We start from the raw sequence: 16,734 nt of genomic DNA, 5'->3' as shown, positions 1-16,734 counted from the left end.
AATATCCGCTAACTTTACGTTCCGCTATAAAAATGATGTTCCCTCACTGAATAACACCAAATTTGGTGACTATGTTGAACGAATCTATCTAATCAAACTAGAGATACTACAGATACAGCTAAGTCTGCCTCATATCCTGACTTACATCTAGAAATGGACAATGAGGGTCGGTTGAAAACAAAACTATACAATAAACGAGATGATTTCAGCTTCCCAATTGTGAACTTTCCATTTCTATGTAGCAACATCCCAGCAGCGCCTGCATACAGAGTATATATCTCCCTCTGATACGATATTCCAGGCCTTGTATTTCCTATCATGATTTCCTTGGTGGAGGATTGTTACTCACAAGGAAGCTATTAAATCAAGAGTTCCAAATCGTGAAGTTGAAATCATCCCTGCGTAAATTTTGCGTTGATTGATCGTTATGGAATAACCGTTTAATAGATGATATCGATAATGTTCCGTCTACAATACCCTTCCTTTTTCACGAATGTGACCTACCGAATTAGACTTTTTATCGGATTTGTAATAACATAAGCAACACGACGGGTGCCACATGTGGAGCAGGATCTGCTTACCTTTCCGGTTTACCTGAGGTCACCCCTTGTTTTTGGTGGGGTTCATGTTTCTTATCTTTGGTTTTCTATTTTGTGTCTTCTGTACTTTTATGTGTTTGTTTGTCTGCTTATTTTTAACCATGGCGTTGTCAGTTTTTTTTCTATCTATAAGTTTGACTCTTCCTCTAGTTTCTTTTGTCCCTCTTTAATCCAACGTATCAACGAAAAAAATAATCATTCTCAGCATAGCTGTTGAAGGTCGTACGATACATTACCTATATAGCTGCATAAATCTGCGTCATGTATGCTTTATCGACAACCATACCTCGTCTTTCTATTTTATAATACTTAATTACGATAAGGGTAACAATTGTTATTTCTTTAAAAAAATCACATTGAGTTAATTTAATGTTTTAGAAAAACAGGTTCGTAAATAGTTATGAACTATACCAGGCGTATAATTCTATACTCCAGCCGCCTCTTTATAAAACTCGTCGGAGACGCTCAGATCAAAATAGCTATATAGACAAACAAGTACAAATTTGAGGAGCATTGAGGACTAAGAACTCCAAAACAGTTTTGTCTGGGATAAGAAAATTGTAAATGTGTTTGACTAGTAATGTTATCTAATAATAAATTTGAAGAGACCTAAAAGGAAAAAAAAACAAATCATTGTAAGTCAGTACATTGTAATTTATGTATGACAGACACAATGTACGTTTTTTATTGTTCCTTATTTGAATGAGAGAGTTCCTGTCTCATTGTACTTTATTTAGACACGATATTTTGCAATATATATCCAGATTAGATTACTGCCTATATCGAATATATATTTAGGAAATACCGTGTTTTTAAACATGAACAATGTCAAATTACACTTCCGGAGCTTCGGAGATCACCCCTAGTTTTTGCTTGGGTTCGTGTTGTTCATTCTTTAGTTTTCTATGTTGTGTCATGTGCACTATTGTTTGTCTGTTCGTCTTTTCCATTTTTAGCCATGGCGTTGATCAGTTTATTTTTGATTTTTGAGTTTGACTGTCTCTCTGGTATCTTTCGTCCCTCTTGTATGAGTATTTACATGCATGATTGTCAGTATGAAAAAAAAGTACTAAAAGGATGTTCCTTTTATAATTGTTCCTTTTTCTAATGTCAGTTTTCATTGTAATGTACTGAGACATGATATCTTGTAACATTGTTAAATGTGTATCAAGTAACCTACTGTCGGTGTACATTTTATTAAGGACATAACATATAACTAAATGAAAACATTGTCGAATTGTATGTTAATGCTTACAATGTACACACATGAATATCAGTATGACACAAACGAGTTAACTCTCTATGGGTTTGAGTATTTGATTTTGCAATTTGATTAGGGACTTTCCTTTTGGAATTTTCCTCCCAAATCAGTATTTTTGTGATTTTAATTTTAAATAAATGTTCCGTTTCGAATGTTACTGTTTCTGTTTTATTTGTATTTTATTGAGTAACCATGGTAACAATATATCTAAATATATATTAATCTTTTTCAAACTGTCTGTTTGGATCATATTAAAGAAATGTTAAACATAATCTAAAAATAAACACTGTTTTCAATATATAATCTAAAAACCCAATTTATATCAAAATTTATCATTAATTCAAACAATTAAGTGTGTGTAAAATCTCGTCATTTTAGAAAAATAGATTTTGCATGTCTGTATTTTTAATTACTGTTACAATGTATGTCAATATTGAATAGCGAGGTTTCTTTCAAATTTTGTTAATACTATAGTCTTCGACAATCATACTCGCGTTGTGCGTCTGAAATGCAATATCAAACTTGTTTCAAATTATTACAAAAAAATACACAAAAGTGTAATGTAACATAATTTTTAAGAGTTAGTATGTGCACTTCTCGATTAAAAGGTCTACAAATGAATGATATTTAATGCCTATACACATGAATAGTAGTATGATACTAACAATGTTATATTATTTTGATAATTTTTCCTAATTCGAATATTGGTGTCTTTGTTTATATATCTATTTCCATGAAAAACATGAGATAATTCGATTTTACTTTCTCTTTACTTTAGTTTACGGAAATTAGGTGTGCATAAAAAAAGACTTTTAACTTGAACAGTTTAAAAGCTAAAGATAGAACTTACGTTTAAATCAATTGACTAACTTGCTATATATAGCTCAAATAAAGTTCGTATCTCCCATTTTCCCTTTTGCTTTCGGTTATGTAAGTATAAACAACATCTGTTATTACTGTTTATTAAACAACAGTATAATAATAATAATAATAATAATAATAATAATAATAATAATAATAATAATAATAATAATAATAATAATAATAATAATAATAATAATAATAATAATAATAATAATAATAATAATAATTTTAACAATACTACTACTACTTATAACAATACTACTACTAATAATAATAGAATTGATAATAATGATACAATCATATCTACATATAGAACTTGTATTCACCTTCGTACAACGATAAATATTAGTCTTAGTATTTTTGAAAACCGCCTTACATGCTTTTGATGTGCTTGACCAAAGTCTGGAGCCTGTTATGTAGATTATATGGTTCGTGCTGCCATTTTTTTGTCGTATGTTGCTCTGTATAAAGTAAGTCTATCGTCACGTAACCTTTTCTCGTTTGAATTCTCGAGGCTTTTCGTAGCGGGACCCTCTTTTATAATAGTGAACCACAAGGTTACATACAACAAATGAAAAAAGTTTGGGTTGATTTTAAAAGTATTTTATTTCAATTTTTATGTATTAAGGACCAATAGAAGCCATGAACAATCATGTATCTTATTTCTGAAAAATACATTGTAAATAAGTGGCTTAATATATTGTGGTATTAATGTCACAAACCGTTTTGTAAAAACGGGCCATAAAGGGACCAAATCAAAGATTTTGTGATACCCAGACAATAACTTGAGTATAAACTTATGAATCTCTTTGAAACTGTACCATGCAGACAAAAGTTAGGTTGGGAAAGATTTTGGAGATTATGACCCCATCCATTGAAAAAAGGGACAACAATCAAGTGTTTAATAAAGCTTTGTATAAATTGTGTATTTCTTCACCAGTTTTAAGTGAGATTATTTTTATAATTCTTGAAATCCTAAGGACTTTTGATACGCAGAATTAATCATTGAATGTAGATTTTTAATCTAGGCCCAATTTTTGAATAAGTCCATATTGACACAAACCATGTCATGTCTATAGGTCAAAATGGTCTAAAATAAGACTTTGAAATGTCAGAAATAAATGTAGTCCTTGGTGTTCTTTGAAAAGCTAACTTTTTAATCATATCAAAAGTTAGAGCTGTATCAAGCTTTAATATAGTGTTCATATTTGCCCCAATTATTTAGTGTTCGAACTCTTCGGTCGATTAATTTAAACTGTGCTCTGTGGAGAATATGAACAGCATATAATTTTTTTATTAGCTTATAATTTCAAATTATCTGCGTTTTTTTATTCTAGGGTTCTTACCTACAGTCTCCCACTTCATCCGAAAAAAAAAGAAAATAATTATGAAAATTCAATTAAGAAAATTAAACAAAAGGAAAGTATATTAAAATCCCTCAAAAATGCAAATAAAAATGCTTGTAGTTTTAGTCCACAATAGTGAAAGATCGAAAACAAAGTATTGTGTTTCTGCTTTGGTTTTCAACTTGAACACAGTATCTCTTTTATCTGATCCATCTTTTATTTTCGTTTTAGGATCAGATTTTCCCTGTAATTATATAGCCAGTAATGGTTGATAGAGGCACTGTTGTAGATGTTGACAATGAACTAGAGGCGTTTGACGTCCAGTCAATTAAGTTCTTAGTGAAGAACTTTATTCATCATGTCCAATTGAAGAAGTGTTTATCTTTGCTTGATGTTTTCACAGCACTAGAAGTAGTCAAGCATATAACTGAAAATAACTGGAAAGAGTTTCTTTCAGAATGTCTATTCATGATTGGCAAACGCAATATTATACATATCTTAGGACTCAATTCATCTGAAATTGAAGAAAGAATTCAGCGAAAGGAAGGTTTTCTTATACCTTTTAGGTAAGTTCAAGGACAATAGTCAAATAAATTCTACGTTGTTTCTGTTAAATTCTTAACTCACTATAGTTTTGATGTTGAAAGATTGCCGATGAATTGTTATTCTGTGAAGTGTTTCGAACATAAATCTTTTGCTATTTTGTAATATCTATTAATTGATCACCATACATATCAATTATTTTCAAGAACTTCTAGAATTTAAAGCACAAAATAAAATGTGTGTTGACGTGAATTTCTATTATAGAACTGCATTGTATAATATAGCTGAAGACCTTGATTCCACAGAAATTGAAAAACTTAAACAAGAAGCTATAAACATGGTACCAAATATCATTCCTGCACTGCGAAAAGTTACATCAATGTATGATTTTCTAGACATACTAGAAAAATGGTTGCTGATTTCTCACCATAGCAGTGACATATTTCTAGTTATGCTTGAACGTATTAATCGTTCAGATCTAGGAATATTTATTAGAGACTTCTCAGGTAAGTCATTATCTTTCATTTAATAATAATAAAATAATCCAGGCACTTTAAATCATATTTCCTTCTCGTAGATTGTATGATGACATCAAAATACTGAACTTAAAAACATGAAAAAGATGAAGCCCATCAAAAAGAGTATATCAACAAGTGGAACAATTCGAAAATTCTATCATCAACCCTACTTGGTACAACATGTACAAGCAATTTCCGAAGAAAACGAAAGCTGAAACCTGGTTTATTGCTTTATGTAGCTACACCTGCAACTTGAATTAAAATTGCTTAAAGTTCTGTAATTTGATAACATAAGATTAGGAATTCATCATACTTAATCTCACATTACCGTTGATATCCCGTTCAATAGATGCACAATACCTAGAAATCGAATACACACATACAGTCATCTTTTGACAGCAAATATTTTTTATTAGAAAATATAATTATCTATCAGATCTTGAATAACACATCTTTGTTTTATATGTTGAATTACTTTGTCATGTTCTGCTCGAATTTTTATGCGAAGATAATTAATAAAAAACAAAGATATATGCTAGACCTCGTTTCGTCTACAAGAGGCTCTATTTATAGAAATTAAACGCAATATAGAAAGTATAAAACACAGGAATGTTTTCCTGAGTTCTGGAAAGGTTAGTAAGTTCTGATCATGATTATGATCATCAGCTGCTTCTAAAGGCCTGCTGTTCAACGCACAACCTTTCTTGTTTTGTGTTATAAAGGCAAATATGGATAATATATGTTAATATGTTCATATGATCTCAGATTTATGATTTTAAGATGAAAATATATGATCTTAGTGAGATACTTAAAAAAATGTGGCTTCTATTCCAATTTCGCTTTTATTTCAGGAGGCTTTTATCATATGACCAGACCATATAGCGGTAAGTTATTTATGAGGTACATGTATTTAACTTATATGCGGAAAATAATAAGTTCTGGTATTAGTTACAGACATATTGGATAACATATGCGCAGAAAATACAAACTGAAAACGAAGAGAGGACTTGGAAACGCAATACAGAATGCCTGAATTACTTGCATATGAATCAATTTTATTATTTGAGAAAGACGGGTACATGTTCTACGTTCACTATTTAGGTTTATTTTTCGCAAAACAAATATACGGGTGTTAGTAACTACGTCATTTGGTCTTTTGTAGAGAGTTGTTCCATTGGCAATCATAATGTATCTTCTTTTGTATATAATGTTGATTCGTTTATTACTCTTAATAAAAACTCATTATGTGATAAATAGTAACTTAGTAAACTTTTTCTTCTTTTGGCTTCTTGTTCGATTTATAAGTATATGTGTCATATTGAATTCAGTAGTCAAGATGTACGGTTGATATAATATTGTTTAAGCTTACTCGAGAAATAAGTCAGTATCGTTCATGTTAGATTATCCACCGATGGTTATTTTAGATGTGTCGTCAGCACTCTTTGCTAACATACAATGATCAATATTGGTGAAGGAGATATCCTTTATAAAATAAAACTATGAGATTTGGTGTGTTTGTCAATTAGACTGCTTTCCACTGTAAGACCACGTGCCAGAGTTTCGCTGCCATGTGGTTACTTTCAAAAAGACAATAAGATTAACAATAGAAAGGCGAAATATGTCAAAAAGACAACAATCCGACTAATCTATTCTTAGTTAACATTGTTGAAAATAATAATAATACTAAATAAAAGAAATTATTGTTTTGTTTTGTTACATTTCAGAAAGGCTCTCTCAAACCTTTACCAAACTCAAATTTAAGACATGTATATACAGAGACCTTTCTGCTGAGGAGATTGTTGAAAAAATAACGGAGTTAGCCGAAGTTGATCATTCAAAGTATGGTGCATGCGTTGTATGTATTCTTTCACATGGCAATGAAACGGCAGTGTTTGGGAGTTATGGTCATTCTGTTGGGATCAACCATCTGACGTCACTACTTTCACCAAGAAATTGCCAATCACTAACAGGAAAACCAAAATTGTTATTCATTCAAGCTTGTCGAGGAATCAGAGATCAAACAATTCAAAACAATAACAAAGGGCAAATAGGTAAGTTAAATTAGAAACGATCCTTGTAAACTTATCAATCTTTTTAATAAACTAATTCTCAAAGTTACCAATTCAACAATGTCATTAGATCTTTGAATATTTTTTAATGGTATTATTATTGATGTTGTTATCAGGAAATTGAAAGCAATATAGAATTTATTGTTGTATACATATTTACTTTAATGGATCTACAATCTGTCGATTTCTGTTTTTCGGCATTGCACAAGATCATGTTTTTCTCTGACTGTTTTGGCGTCTTTACAATAAATCCATTGGACCTTGGATGTAAACTGGTAGATAATTTAGTCTTACATGCATGATTTTGTTTTATAAGTTGTTATTGTCTTTGAATCAACTGTCAGTACCTGCGAGTTCTCTCGGATCTGTTATTTCTATGTTGCAATGTACAAGTATCTGGGAACGTGCACTCTATGTTTTTGTTGGATGTGTTTGTATAAGAATCCATCTGATAAGTTAAGCACATTGCAACTATTTTTTATAATTTTGTGTCATTTGGTCATTTGTGGAAAGTTCTCATTTTGGCAATCATACTACATCTTCTTTTTATAAGTACTATTAAAAAATAATTTTAATCGGAGGGCACATTTGGTCTGTTGTTCAGATCAGAAGTTCCTGTTTTTGTACTATCAAACTTCCGAGAACCAGAACGCTTTGATATGCAATTAAAGATATGGTGATACAGGTATGGTGATTTTTTTTAACACAAGTTAGGATAAGGTATAGTTTTGACATGAAATAACTGCCATTTTTTTAAAACTAAAGACAAAGTAACCATTGATGACGAATCTAACATAGAAATCAACGGGACTATGTACTAGCGTTTTATACCTATTAGGTAAAAAACTTTTTCGATTACCTATACGTAAACACCTTAAATAGTCTGAATATCAAAATGTATATGAGATAAAACAATCTTGAATAAAACAGATAGAAGTTTTGAAACCTCATAATAAAACTCATAGATACCAGAATTGCAATTTTTGGTAGCTAAATGGGCTCTTCGTATACAAATGACTAATCAGTGACGCTCGAATTAAAAAGTTTAAAAGACAAAATAGGGTACGAAGATAGAAAATATTGAAGACAAGCATTTCCAAAAGGTTTAATCTATTGTAATATTTCAACAATTACAGTCCTTAGTCTTCTATGGTGTGAATTTTGTCAATAGGTATTTTTTCTTGTTTAGCAATAGCGTTGTCTGTTAATTTTCGAAATACCAGTTTGAATGTTCATCTATTATCTTTCGCCCCTTTTTTTTTAAAAAAGATGATGTTTCAAAAACTTCAGAAGAACAGCAACATGACATAGGTGACACCAACAGTGATATACAGTATATACCTCCTCCGTCAGATCCACCTCTTGGAGAACCACGTGAATTAGGTGACATCAACAGTGATATCCAGTATCTACCTCCTCCACCAGACACAGCTCTGAGAGGACCACATGACATAGCTGACATCAACGGTGATATCCAATGTCTACCTCCTCTACCAGATCCACAACTGGGAGAACAACATAGTCTTCAAGGAGAATTCGACTTCCTGTTGGGATATGCGACAACACCTGGCTATGTATCATACAGAGACTGTAAACAAGGAACCGTTTATGTTAGAACTCTGACAGAAGAGTTGATGGCGTATTCTGATAGGTAAGTGATAGTCAGACAGGAAAATGGTTAACTTAGCTATGAAACTAAATTCAATCCACTATTTTCTTTATATGAAAATAATGCCTGTACCAAATCAGGAGTATGACAGTAGTTATATATTTATCATGTTTATTCATATGATGTGTTTCGAGCTTTCAGTTTTGAATTTTTCTAAAAAGAAGATGTGGTATTATTGACAATGAGACAACTATCCACAAAAAACCAAAATCACACAAACATTAACAACTATAGGTAACCGTACGGCCTTTAACAATGAGCAAAGCCCATACCGCACAGTCAGCTATAAAAGATCCCGATAAGACAATGTAAAACAATTCAAACGAGAAAATGAACGAAAAACAAATATGTAACATATAAACAACCGACAACCACTGAATTACAGGCTCCTGACTTGGGACAGGCACATACATAAATAATGTAGCGGGGTTAAACATGTTACTGGGATCCCAACCCCCCTTACCTGGAACAGTGGTATAAAAGTACAAAATAAGAACGAACTATAAAAATCAGTTGAAAAGTACTTATACATCCAAACACAAAAAGACACAATGAACAAATCTGAGAGTACTCGCAGTCATCTGACAGCTAGTTCAAAGCCACTAACAACTGATTAAAAAATCATGCATCTAAGACTAAACAATCAATCTGTACACATCCAACGTCCAATGGATATAGTGTAAAGACGTCATAAACAGCCAGAGAAAAACATGACCTTGTGCAATGCCAAATTACAGGTATCGACAGATTGTAGATCCATGAATATGTATATGTATATAACATACTAGTAATATTTAGTTAGCTTTTAAGCTACTGATAACAAAATCAATATTTATACCAATAAAAACAATATTCAATGATCTTATGACAGTGTTGAATAGGTAACCTTTTAGAATAAGTTTATTTAAAGGAGCGACAAGTTTACTTGGATCATTTCTAAATTTCCAAGCACGGTTAACAACATTTTCGTAAAAACGAGGATGTGCTATCCCGTTTGAAATAAGTTTTCTACAGGTACAACCAAACTTCAAAACCAAATCTTTATATCTATGGAAAAATTTAGTTAAGGTTTAAAGTAATTTATGGTAACGATATCCCTGGTTTAATAATTTACCAGTAATACAAAGGTTACGTTCGTTAAAATCAAAAACGTCACAACAGACACGGGCAGTTAGTCAGTATCTTTTTTAGTTTACTTTTAGCACAAATACGTCATAATCAATCACAGTTACTGTAATTGTAGTATTGCAAATTATTTATAGTCCATAAAACAAAACAAAAAAAGTATCAACATAGACATCGATTACCAAGGTAAATTTGAAAGGGTGAGTGACCATAAAAACTTACAAAAATCGAACGTTATACCTTATTCAAACAAATGAAACGAATTGAAGACCACTGTCATCAGTCATTATTTTAACTTGGTACAGGTAGTAATTGATTGTTTGAAGGAGATAGTGGATTAAGAATAGTAATTTATCTAGCCATACCTACTATTTGTATGAAAAAAAAATGTTGTGTACATTTCCGTTTTATTGACAAAATAGAGTGAGTAGCACAAATAGACATAGTTGATCAATATGACAAAAAATATTTTCTAGTGACCCGATGCGGTTTTTGTCTGTAAAAGTCTCTATGAGAAACAAATGAGAAACAATACTTATATAAAGAAACAAAAAAAAAACAAAGCAGTATTGAAAATCGAAATCAAACTGGCATATTGAAGGTTAATACGAAAAACACAAAGAAGACTAACAGCAGCATACGTCAATACCTGAATGTCCTTTGAAATATTAGGTAAAAGTAACAGAAGTTTACCGCAGTTCAATAGTGATGAATCGAAAAAGCGAAATCAAGTCTTAGTCGCAAGGCAAAATGGAAGTATCATGTCAAAAAATTTAACGACACGGACTGTGAGAACTCAACAGGAGGAAAACAAAATTTGGAAATACCCATACAGTTTTCACTAATTATGTGCTTTTTTTTAAAATTCATTCAAATTATAAATGTTGATAAATGTAAAACACCATTTACAAATAAAATATGCGGGGTACATTGAACATTCGCCTGATAACCTGTCTTGTGCTACTTCTGTATTGTGTAAAATTGAGAATGGAAATGTTGATTATGTTAATGCGACAACAACCCGACCATAGAGCAGCCAGCAGTACATATTTTACTTTTCTGTATTTCAGATTAGATTTGCTGAGTATCTTGACCATAGTGACCAACAAGTTGTCTGATATGAATATTGACGGTGGAGCTGGAAAGGTACACAAACAATGTCCGATGCCACAATTTAGTCTCACCAAGAAACTGTATTTCTTTCCGGAAAATTTTGTATAAAGAAAAAAAAAATTTGTTTGTCATAATCTTGTATCAGTACTTAAACTCTTTCAATCCCTTGTGGTTGGATTTTACTTATTTATCGAATAATTTAAAAAGCAATAAATGAGGTTGTTTAATTTGATATATGCATTTTTTGCTTTTTCGTTACACATGTTACATTTTTTTTTTTTTTTTTTTTTTGGTAACTAAGATTATATGTTGACTGCTGTATCCCTATTTTTATATGGTTGCCTAATATATCTGTTTATTTTGTTCAATCATCGTTATCAATGAATGGAATTTGATGCGACTGTCATACAAGTGACAAGTAAAGCTTAACTGAGAAATCTGGTTCTACCCACCTTTTTTACATAACAAAATGCCTGTACCAAGTTAGTTTTGTTAAAGGTTCGTAAGACTTCAATCTAAATTATCTAAGATGTCAGACATTTTATAATGAAACGTTTGTTGTCTTCATCAACAGTACAATGATAGTGACTAGCCGCAACGAAATAACGAACAATGCAGATATTGGCGGTTAACACTAATAATTCAATTAGTCAATGAACTGTATTGTGAACTAAGATAACATTTCAAAGTTTTTCTAGAATGTAAATTATGGTATTATATTTGTTGAAAGAGATTTCATGATATCAAGTGACCACAAATATTCAGAAACATGTTTTTTTAAGTGTATCCATAATTGCGACGCCTTGTTTATAGCTTCGTGCCGTTTGCTTGAGGTTGACAACCTTGTCAAGAGAGCAATAATTTATTCATTCGATAAGAAGGAAGAATAGTTTCAACCAGTAGAAATCACTGTACTATACGAACATATATGAAACTACCTTGTTATAAAACAACTGCTGACAACATTAAATATCGATAATCGAAGTTAAATCATCACCTATCCTCCATGTTAAAAATCTGAAGAGGACAATCAACTTATCTGTAATTGTCCAATCAGAGGCGAGGGTAAAGTACCGCTAATTGAACTAGATCAATATTGTGTCTGTTAGAATGTATACATGTTGTAAACAGAGCCCCATGTGGAGCAGGATATCTTAACCTTCCTGGACACACGAGATCTCCACCGGTTTTTCTTGGGGTCGGTGTTCTTCTATCATACATTCTTTCCATGTCTTGATTTGGACAATGGTTGTTTTATTTCGTTGGACACTTAAATTCGTGGATAAAGTCATCCACGAAATCCACGAAAAATGGTACCCCACGAATAAAAGTACTTTCACTGTATTCTCATTGACGATCATCCCTTGTTCTTATATTGATTAGTTTGGCTGTATGATTTTTTAAGACAGGTTGAAAAAGCATATACCAAAAGCGGTTACCAATAAGAAACATGTTCACTAGAGTTCAAATGACGATGTACACAGACTGTTTGTCTATGGTGATTAATCTAACCCAATCATCAATGTTATCGGATTCATATATAGACAATAATAGTGCATTGACTTGACACAGCCTCGCATTTCCCCGTTTCTAAGCCTCATCCTTATATCGTGGATATGTCAAGTCAATGCACTATTATTGTCTTTATACTGTTCAATTGTTGTTTAATGCGTTGTTATTTATTTGATATAAATATTAAGAAAAATCCCCTTTAAAAAGGCCTCACATCATGCTTGTGGAGAAATATACAACACAATGAAATGTACATATTATTTACTCACACTCGATGGTGAACGAAATCGTTTGAGTATGGACTTAAATATCAACCAAAAGCATAAAATATAATGATTTATAGGTTGCAAACAAAAAATATTAACAAATGAAATATGTTTTTCTAATAATTGCAAAAGAAACAAGGTTGGGTCAATCCCGGAATCGTTGTATGCATTGGAAACGAGAACAGGTTGAAGAGGTCGTATGAAGAACTAAATATTATTTCGGCATTTTTTATTTAGATATTCATGTGGAAAAGTGATATCGGGTCAGTGACTGTATATGACATAGAAATATACAGTCAATGCATTCCGACTGCTCAAATAGAACAAGTGCAGTATACATGAGTTTTGAAAATCGGTAAACTGTTGTTGTCTTGATCTTGAGTGTTATATTTAAATTCTAATATATTCTTTTTATATTTTTTAAACTCAATTTACTTCTGTTTGATCTTATTGTACATATCAAAAGCTACAAAACTGACCAATAATGAAAAATATAGGTTGGCTGGATCAAATTGAAAAGGAAAGTCGTTTAGGAAATGTCGAAATGAAAAACTCAAAAACATCAAACGAATGGATATGAACTGTCATATTCCTGATTAAAAACAGTTAAACATGATAGATTAAACTTAGTTTTATAGCTAACTAAACATTTTACTTGCATAACAGTCACACATAAATCCATTATTATGACAAGGATTTGTGAACAAAACTAAAAGACATAATAAGTAAACATGTAAAAACGAGGACAGCAGTCACATTGTGTTATAACTAGCAGTAATTCAGCAGGGGATAGACACAGTGTTATAACTAACAGTTAACCAGCACAGTAGACACAGTGTTATAACTAACAGTAATCCAGCAGGGTGTAGACACATTGTTGTAACTTACAGTTAGCCAGTAGGGTGGTACACACAGCGTTACAAGTAACAGTTAACAAGCAGGGGTGTAGACACAATGTTATAACTAACAGTTAACCAGCAGGGGGGTTGACACAGTGTTATAACTAACAGTTAACCAGCAGGGGAAGACACAGTGTTATAACTAACAGTTAACCAGCAGGGGTTAGACACAGTGCTATAACTAACCGTTAACCAGTAGGATGGTAGACACAGTGCTACAACTAACAGTTAACAAGCAGGGGGTAGACACAGTGTTATAACTAACAGTGAACCAGCTGGGAGTAGACACTGTTTTATAACTACCAGTTAATAAGCAGGGGATAGACACAATGTTATAACTAACATTTCACCAGTAGGGGATAGACACAGTGTTATACATAACAGTTAACCAGCAGGGTAGACACAGTGTTATACATAACAGTTAACCAGCAGGGGTAGACACAGTGTTATAACTAACAGTTAACCAGCAGGGTGTAGACACAGTTTTATAACTAACGGTTAACCAGTAGGGTGGTAGACACAGTGTTACAACTAACAATTACCAAGCAGGGGGTAGACACAGTGTTATAACTAACAGTTAACCAGCTGGGATAGACACTGTTTTATAACTAACAGTTAACCAGCAGAGTAGACACAGTGTTATAACTAACAGTTAACCAGCAGGGGGTAGAAACTGTGTTATAACTAGCAGTCAACCAGCCAGGGGGAGGGTTAATCACAGTTTTTCAATTAGGAATAACACGAGGAAAATACGAGAACAGAAGTCACATTGTGTTATAACTTAGAATTAACCAGCAGGGGTGTAGACACAATGTTATAACTAACAGATAACCAGCAGGGGGAACAGTGTTATAACTAACAGTTAACCAGCAGGGGGTAGACACAGTGTTATAACTAACAGTTAACCAGCAGGGGGTAGACACAGTGTTATAACTAACAGTTAACCATTTGGGTGGTAGACACAGTGTTACAACTAACAGTTAACAAGCAGGGGGTAGACACAGTGTTATATCTAACAGTTCACCAGCAGGGGGTAGACAGTGTGTTACAACTAACAGTTAACAAGCAGGGGGTATACACAGTGTTATAACTAACAGTTAACCCCTAGGGTGGTAGACACTGTTGTATAACTAACAGTTAAGCAGCAGGGGGTTATACACAGTGTTATAACTAACATTTAACCAACAGGGGGTAGACACAGTGTTATACATAACAGTTAACCAGCAGAGGTAGATATAGTGTTATTACTAACAGTAAACCATGAGGGGGTAGACACAGTGATATAACTAACAGTTAACCAGTAGGGTGGTAGACACATTGTTAGAACTAACAGTTAACCAGTAGGGTGGTAGACACAGTGTTACAACTAAGAGTTAACAAGCAGGGAGTAGACACAGTGTTATAACCAACAGTTAACCAGGAAGGGGTAGACACAGTGTTATAACTAACAATTAACGAGCAGGGGTGTAGACACAGTGTTTTAACTAACAGTTAACCACCAGGGGTGTAGACACAGTTTTACAGCTAACAATTACCAGCAGGGGGTAGACACAATGTTATAACTAACAATTAACCTGCAAGGGGTAGTCACAATGTTATAACTAACAGTTAACCAGCAGAGGGTAGACACAGTGTTATAACTAACAGTTAACCAGGAAGGGGTAGACACAGTGTTATAACTAACAGTTAACCAGGAAGGGGTAGACACAGTGTTATAACTAACAATTAACGAGCAGGGATGTAGACACAGGGTTATAACTTATAGTTAACCACCTGGGCCCGGTTGCTCAACTTGTCGTTAACTTAACGTAAGCGTTAAATTTAACGTGTCGTTAAATACTCTAACGTATCGTTACTTAACCCATGATTAAAATGGTGTTGTTCTACTTGGTTTAACGCCGTCGTTAGTTAACGATGACGTTAAATAATTTAACCACTCGTTAAATATTTAACTAAAGTTTAGAGATTATTCTATTTTACCCACAATGCATTGGTTTGTTAATATTTACTTCAACATGGCTGACAAGTCTTCTGCTAAAACACAAAGGGACAGAAAACCTAATTTCACCCAAGAAAAAGTAAATGTAATTCAAGACCAAGTGCAAAAGAATTACAAAGTAATTAATGAAAAGTTTGGGGATGGTATAACCAATTCCAGAAAGACTGCTGTCTGGAGCAGAATTTCCATCTTGGTTCGTGCATTGGGTGTTGCCAACATGTCTCCCAAAGACTGCAAAGACAAGTGGGCTAACACCAAGAAGGAGGCTAAGAAGGTTTTTAACAACCGTAGCAAAGAGCAGAGGGCTACTGGTGGTGGTCCACAGCCAACAAAAATGAGTCTGGCCATTGAAAGAACAATAGACCTTTGTAAAGACTCAGCTTCTTTCAAAGGTCTTGAAGGAGTTGAAAGTGTACTTGGTATGTATCAGTAACTAATTTATACTCTTTTGTGAATATGTAAAAATAATAAATCTTTAAATGCTATTAATTTTTCTCTCCGATTTCATGAAACTTTGTGTTCATAAACAAAATTTGACAGGTATTTAGCTGATTTATTAATCTTTAATAACGTGTAAGCTTAGTATTTAATTGGCATTCGGCTATATTCAGTTTTACTCAGTGAATAATAAGTATTTCAATTCATTTGGTCAATTATTTATGTCGTCTGCATTCTAGTATTTACGTCCTAAATATTAACCTTGATAGACGCTCAGCATGCTAATGAATATATTTGTTTTTGAGCCTTATTACCTCATGACACACATTTTTATAGCGAAATATGATTTCAAATATTGCCATGTGACAATATTGTAATGATAGATAGGAACAAAACATGTTCAGTTCATCTTTTCGTTTATCCATGAAAGAACCTCCTTGCTGTTATTTCCCTTTGATTTGTAGCCGACAGGACGATGTTTCTCGGACCCTGGCTAACCCGTACCTTAAATTC

General features: G+C 32.8%; 2 protein-coding genes across 2 annotated transcripts; both read left to right on the top strand.

Annotated features, from left to right (window-relative positions):
• The first annotated feature begins 2,742 nt into the window (after window positions 1-2,742).
• On the top strand, window positions 2,743-11,339 carry LOC139504334 (caspase-8-like). The gene is made up of 7 exons (XM_071294404.1): window positions 2,743-2,790; window positions 4,302-4,636; window positions 4,878-5,119; window positions 5,983-6,072; window positions 6,856-7,182; window positions 8,491-8,851; window positions 11,065-11,339. Exons 2-7 carry the CDS (start codon window positions 4,335-4,337, stop codon window positions 11,213-11,215), a joined length of 1,473 nt encoding a protein of 490 aa, XP_071150505.1. The 5' UTR covers window positions 2,743-2,790; window positions 4,302-4,334; the 3' UTR covers window positions 11,216-11,339.
• A 4,460-nt stretch (window positions 11,340-15,799) lies between these two features.
• On the top strand, window positions 15,800-16,216 carry LOC139504333 (t-SNARE domain-containing protein 1-like). The gene has a single exon (XM_071294403.1). The coding sequence runs from the start codon at window positions 15,800-15,802 to the stop codon at window positions 16,214-16,216; it is 417 nt and encodes a 138-aa protein (XP_071150504.1).
• The last annotated feature ends 518 nt before the right edge of the window (window positions 16,217-16,734 follow it).

This window comes from Mytilus edulis, chromosome 14, assembly GCF_963676685.1.
Source record: "Mytilus edulis chromosome 14, xbMytEdul2.2, whole genome shotgun sequence".
Taxonomy (NCBI): domain Eukaryota; kingdom Metazoa; phylum Mollusca; class Bivalvia; order Mytilida; family Mytilidae; genus Mytilus; species Mytilus edulis.
Note: the sequence above shows the minus strand (reverse complement) of the source record. Positions and strands in the feature narration are given on the sequence as shown.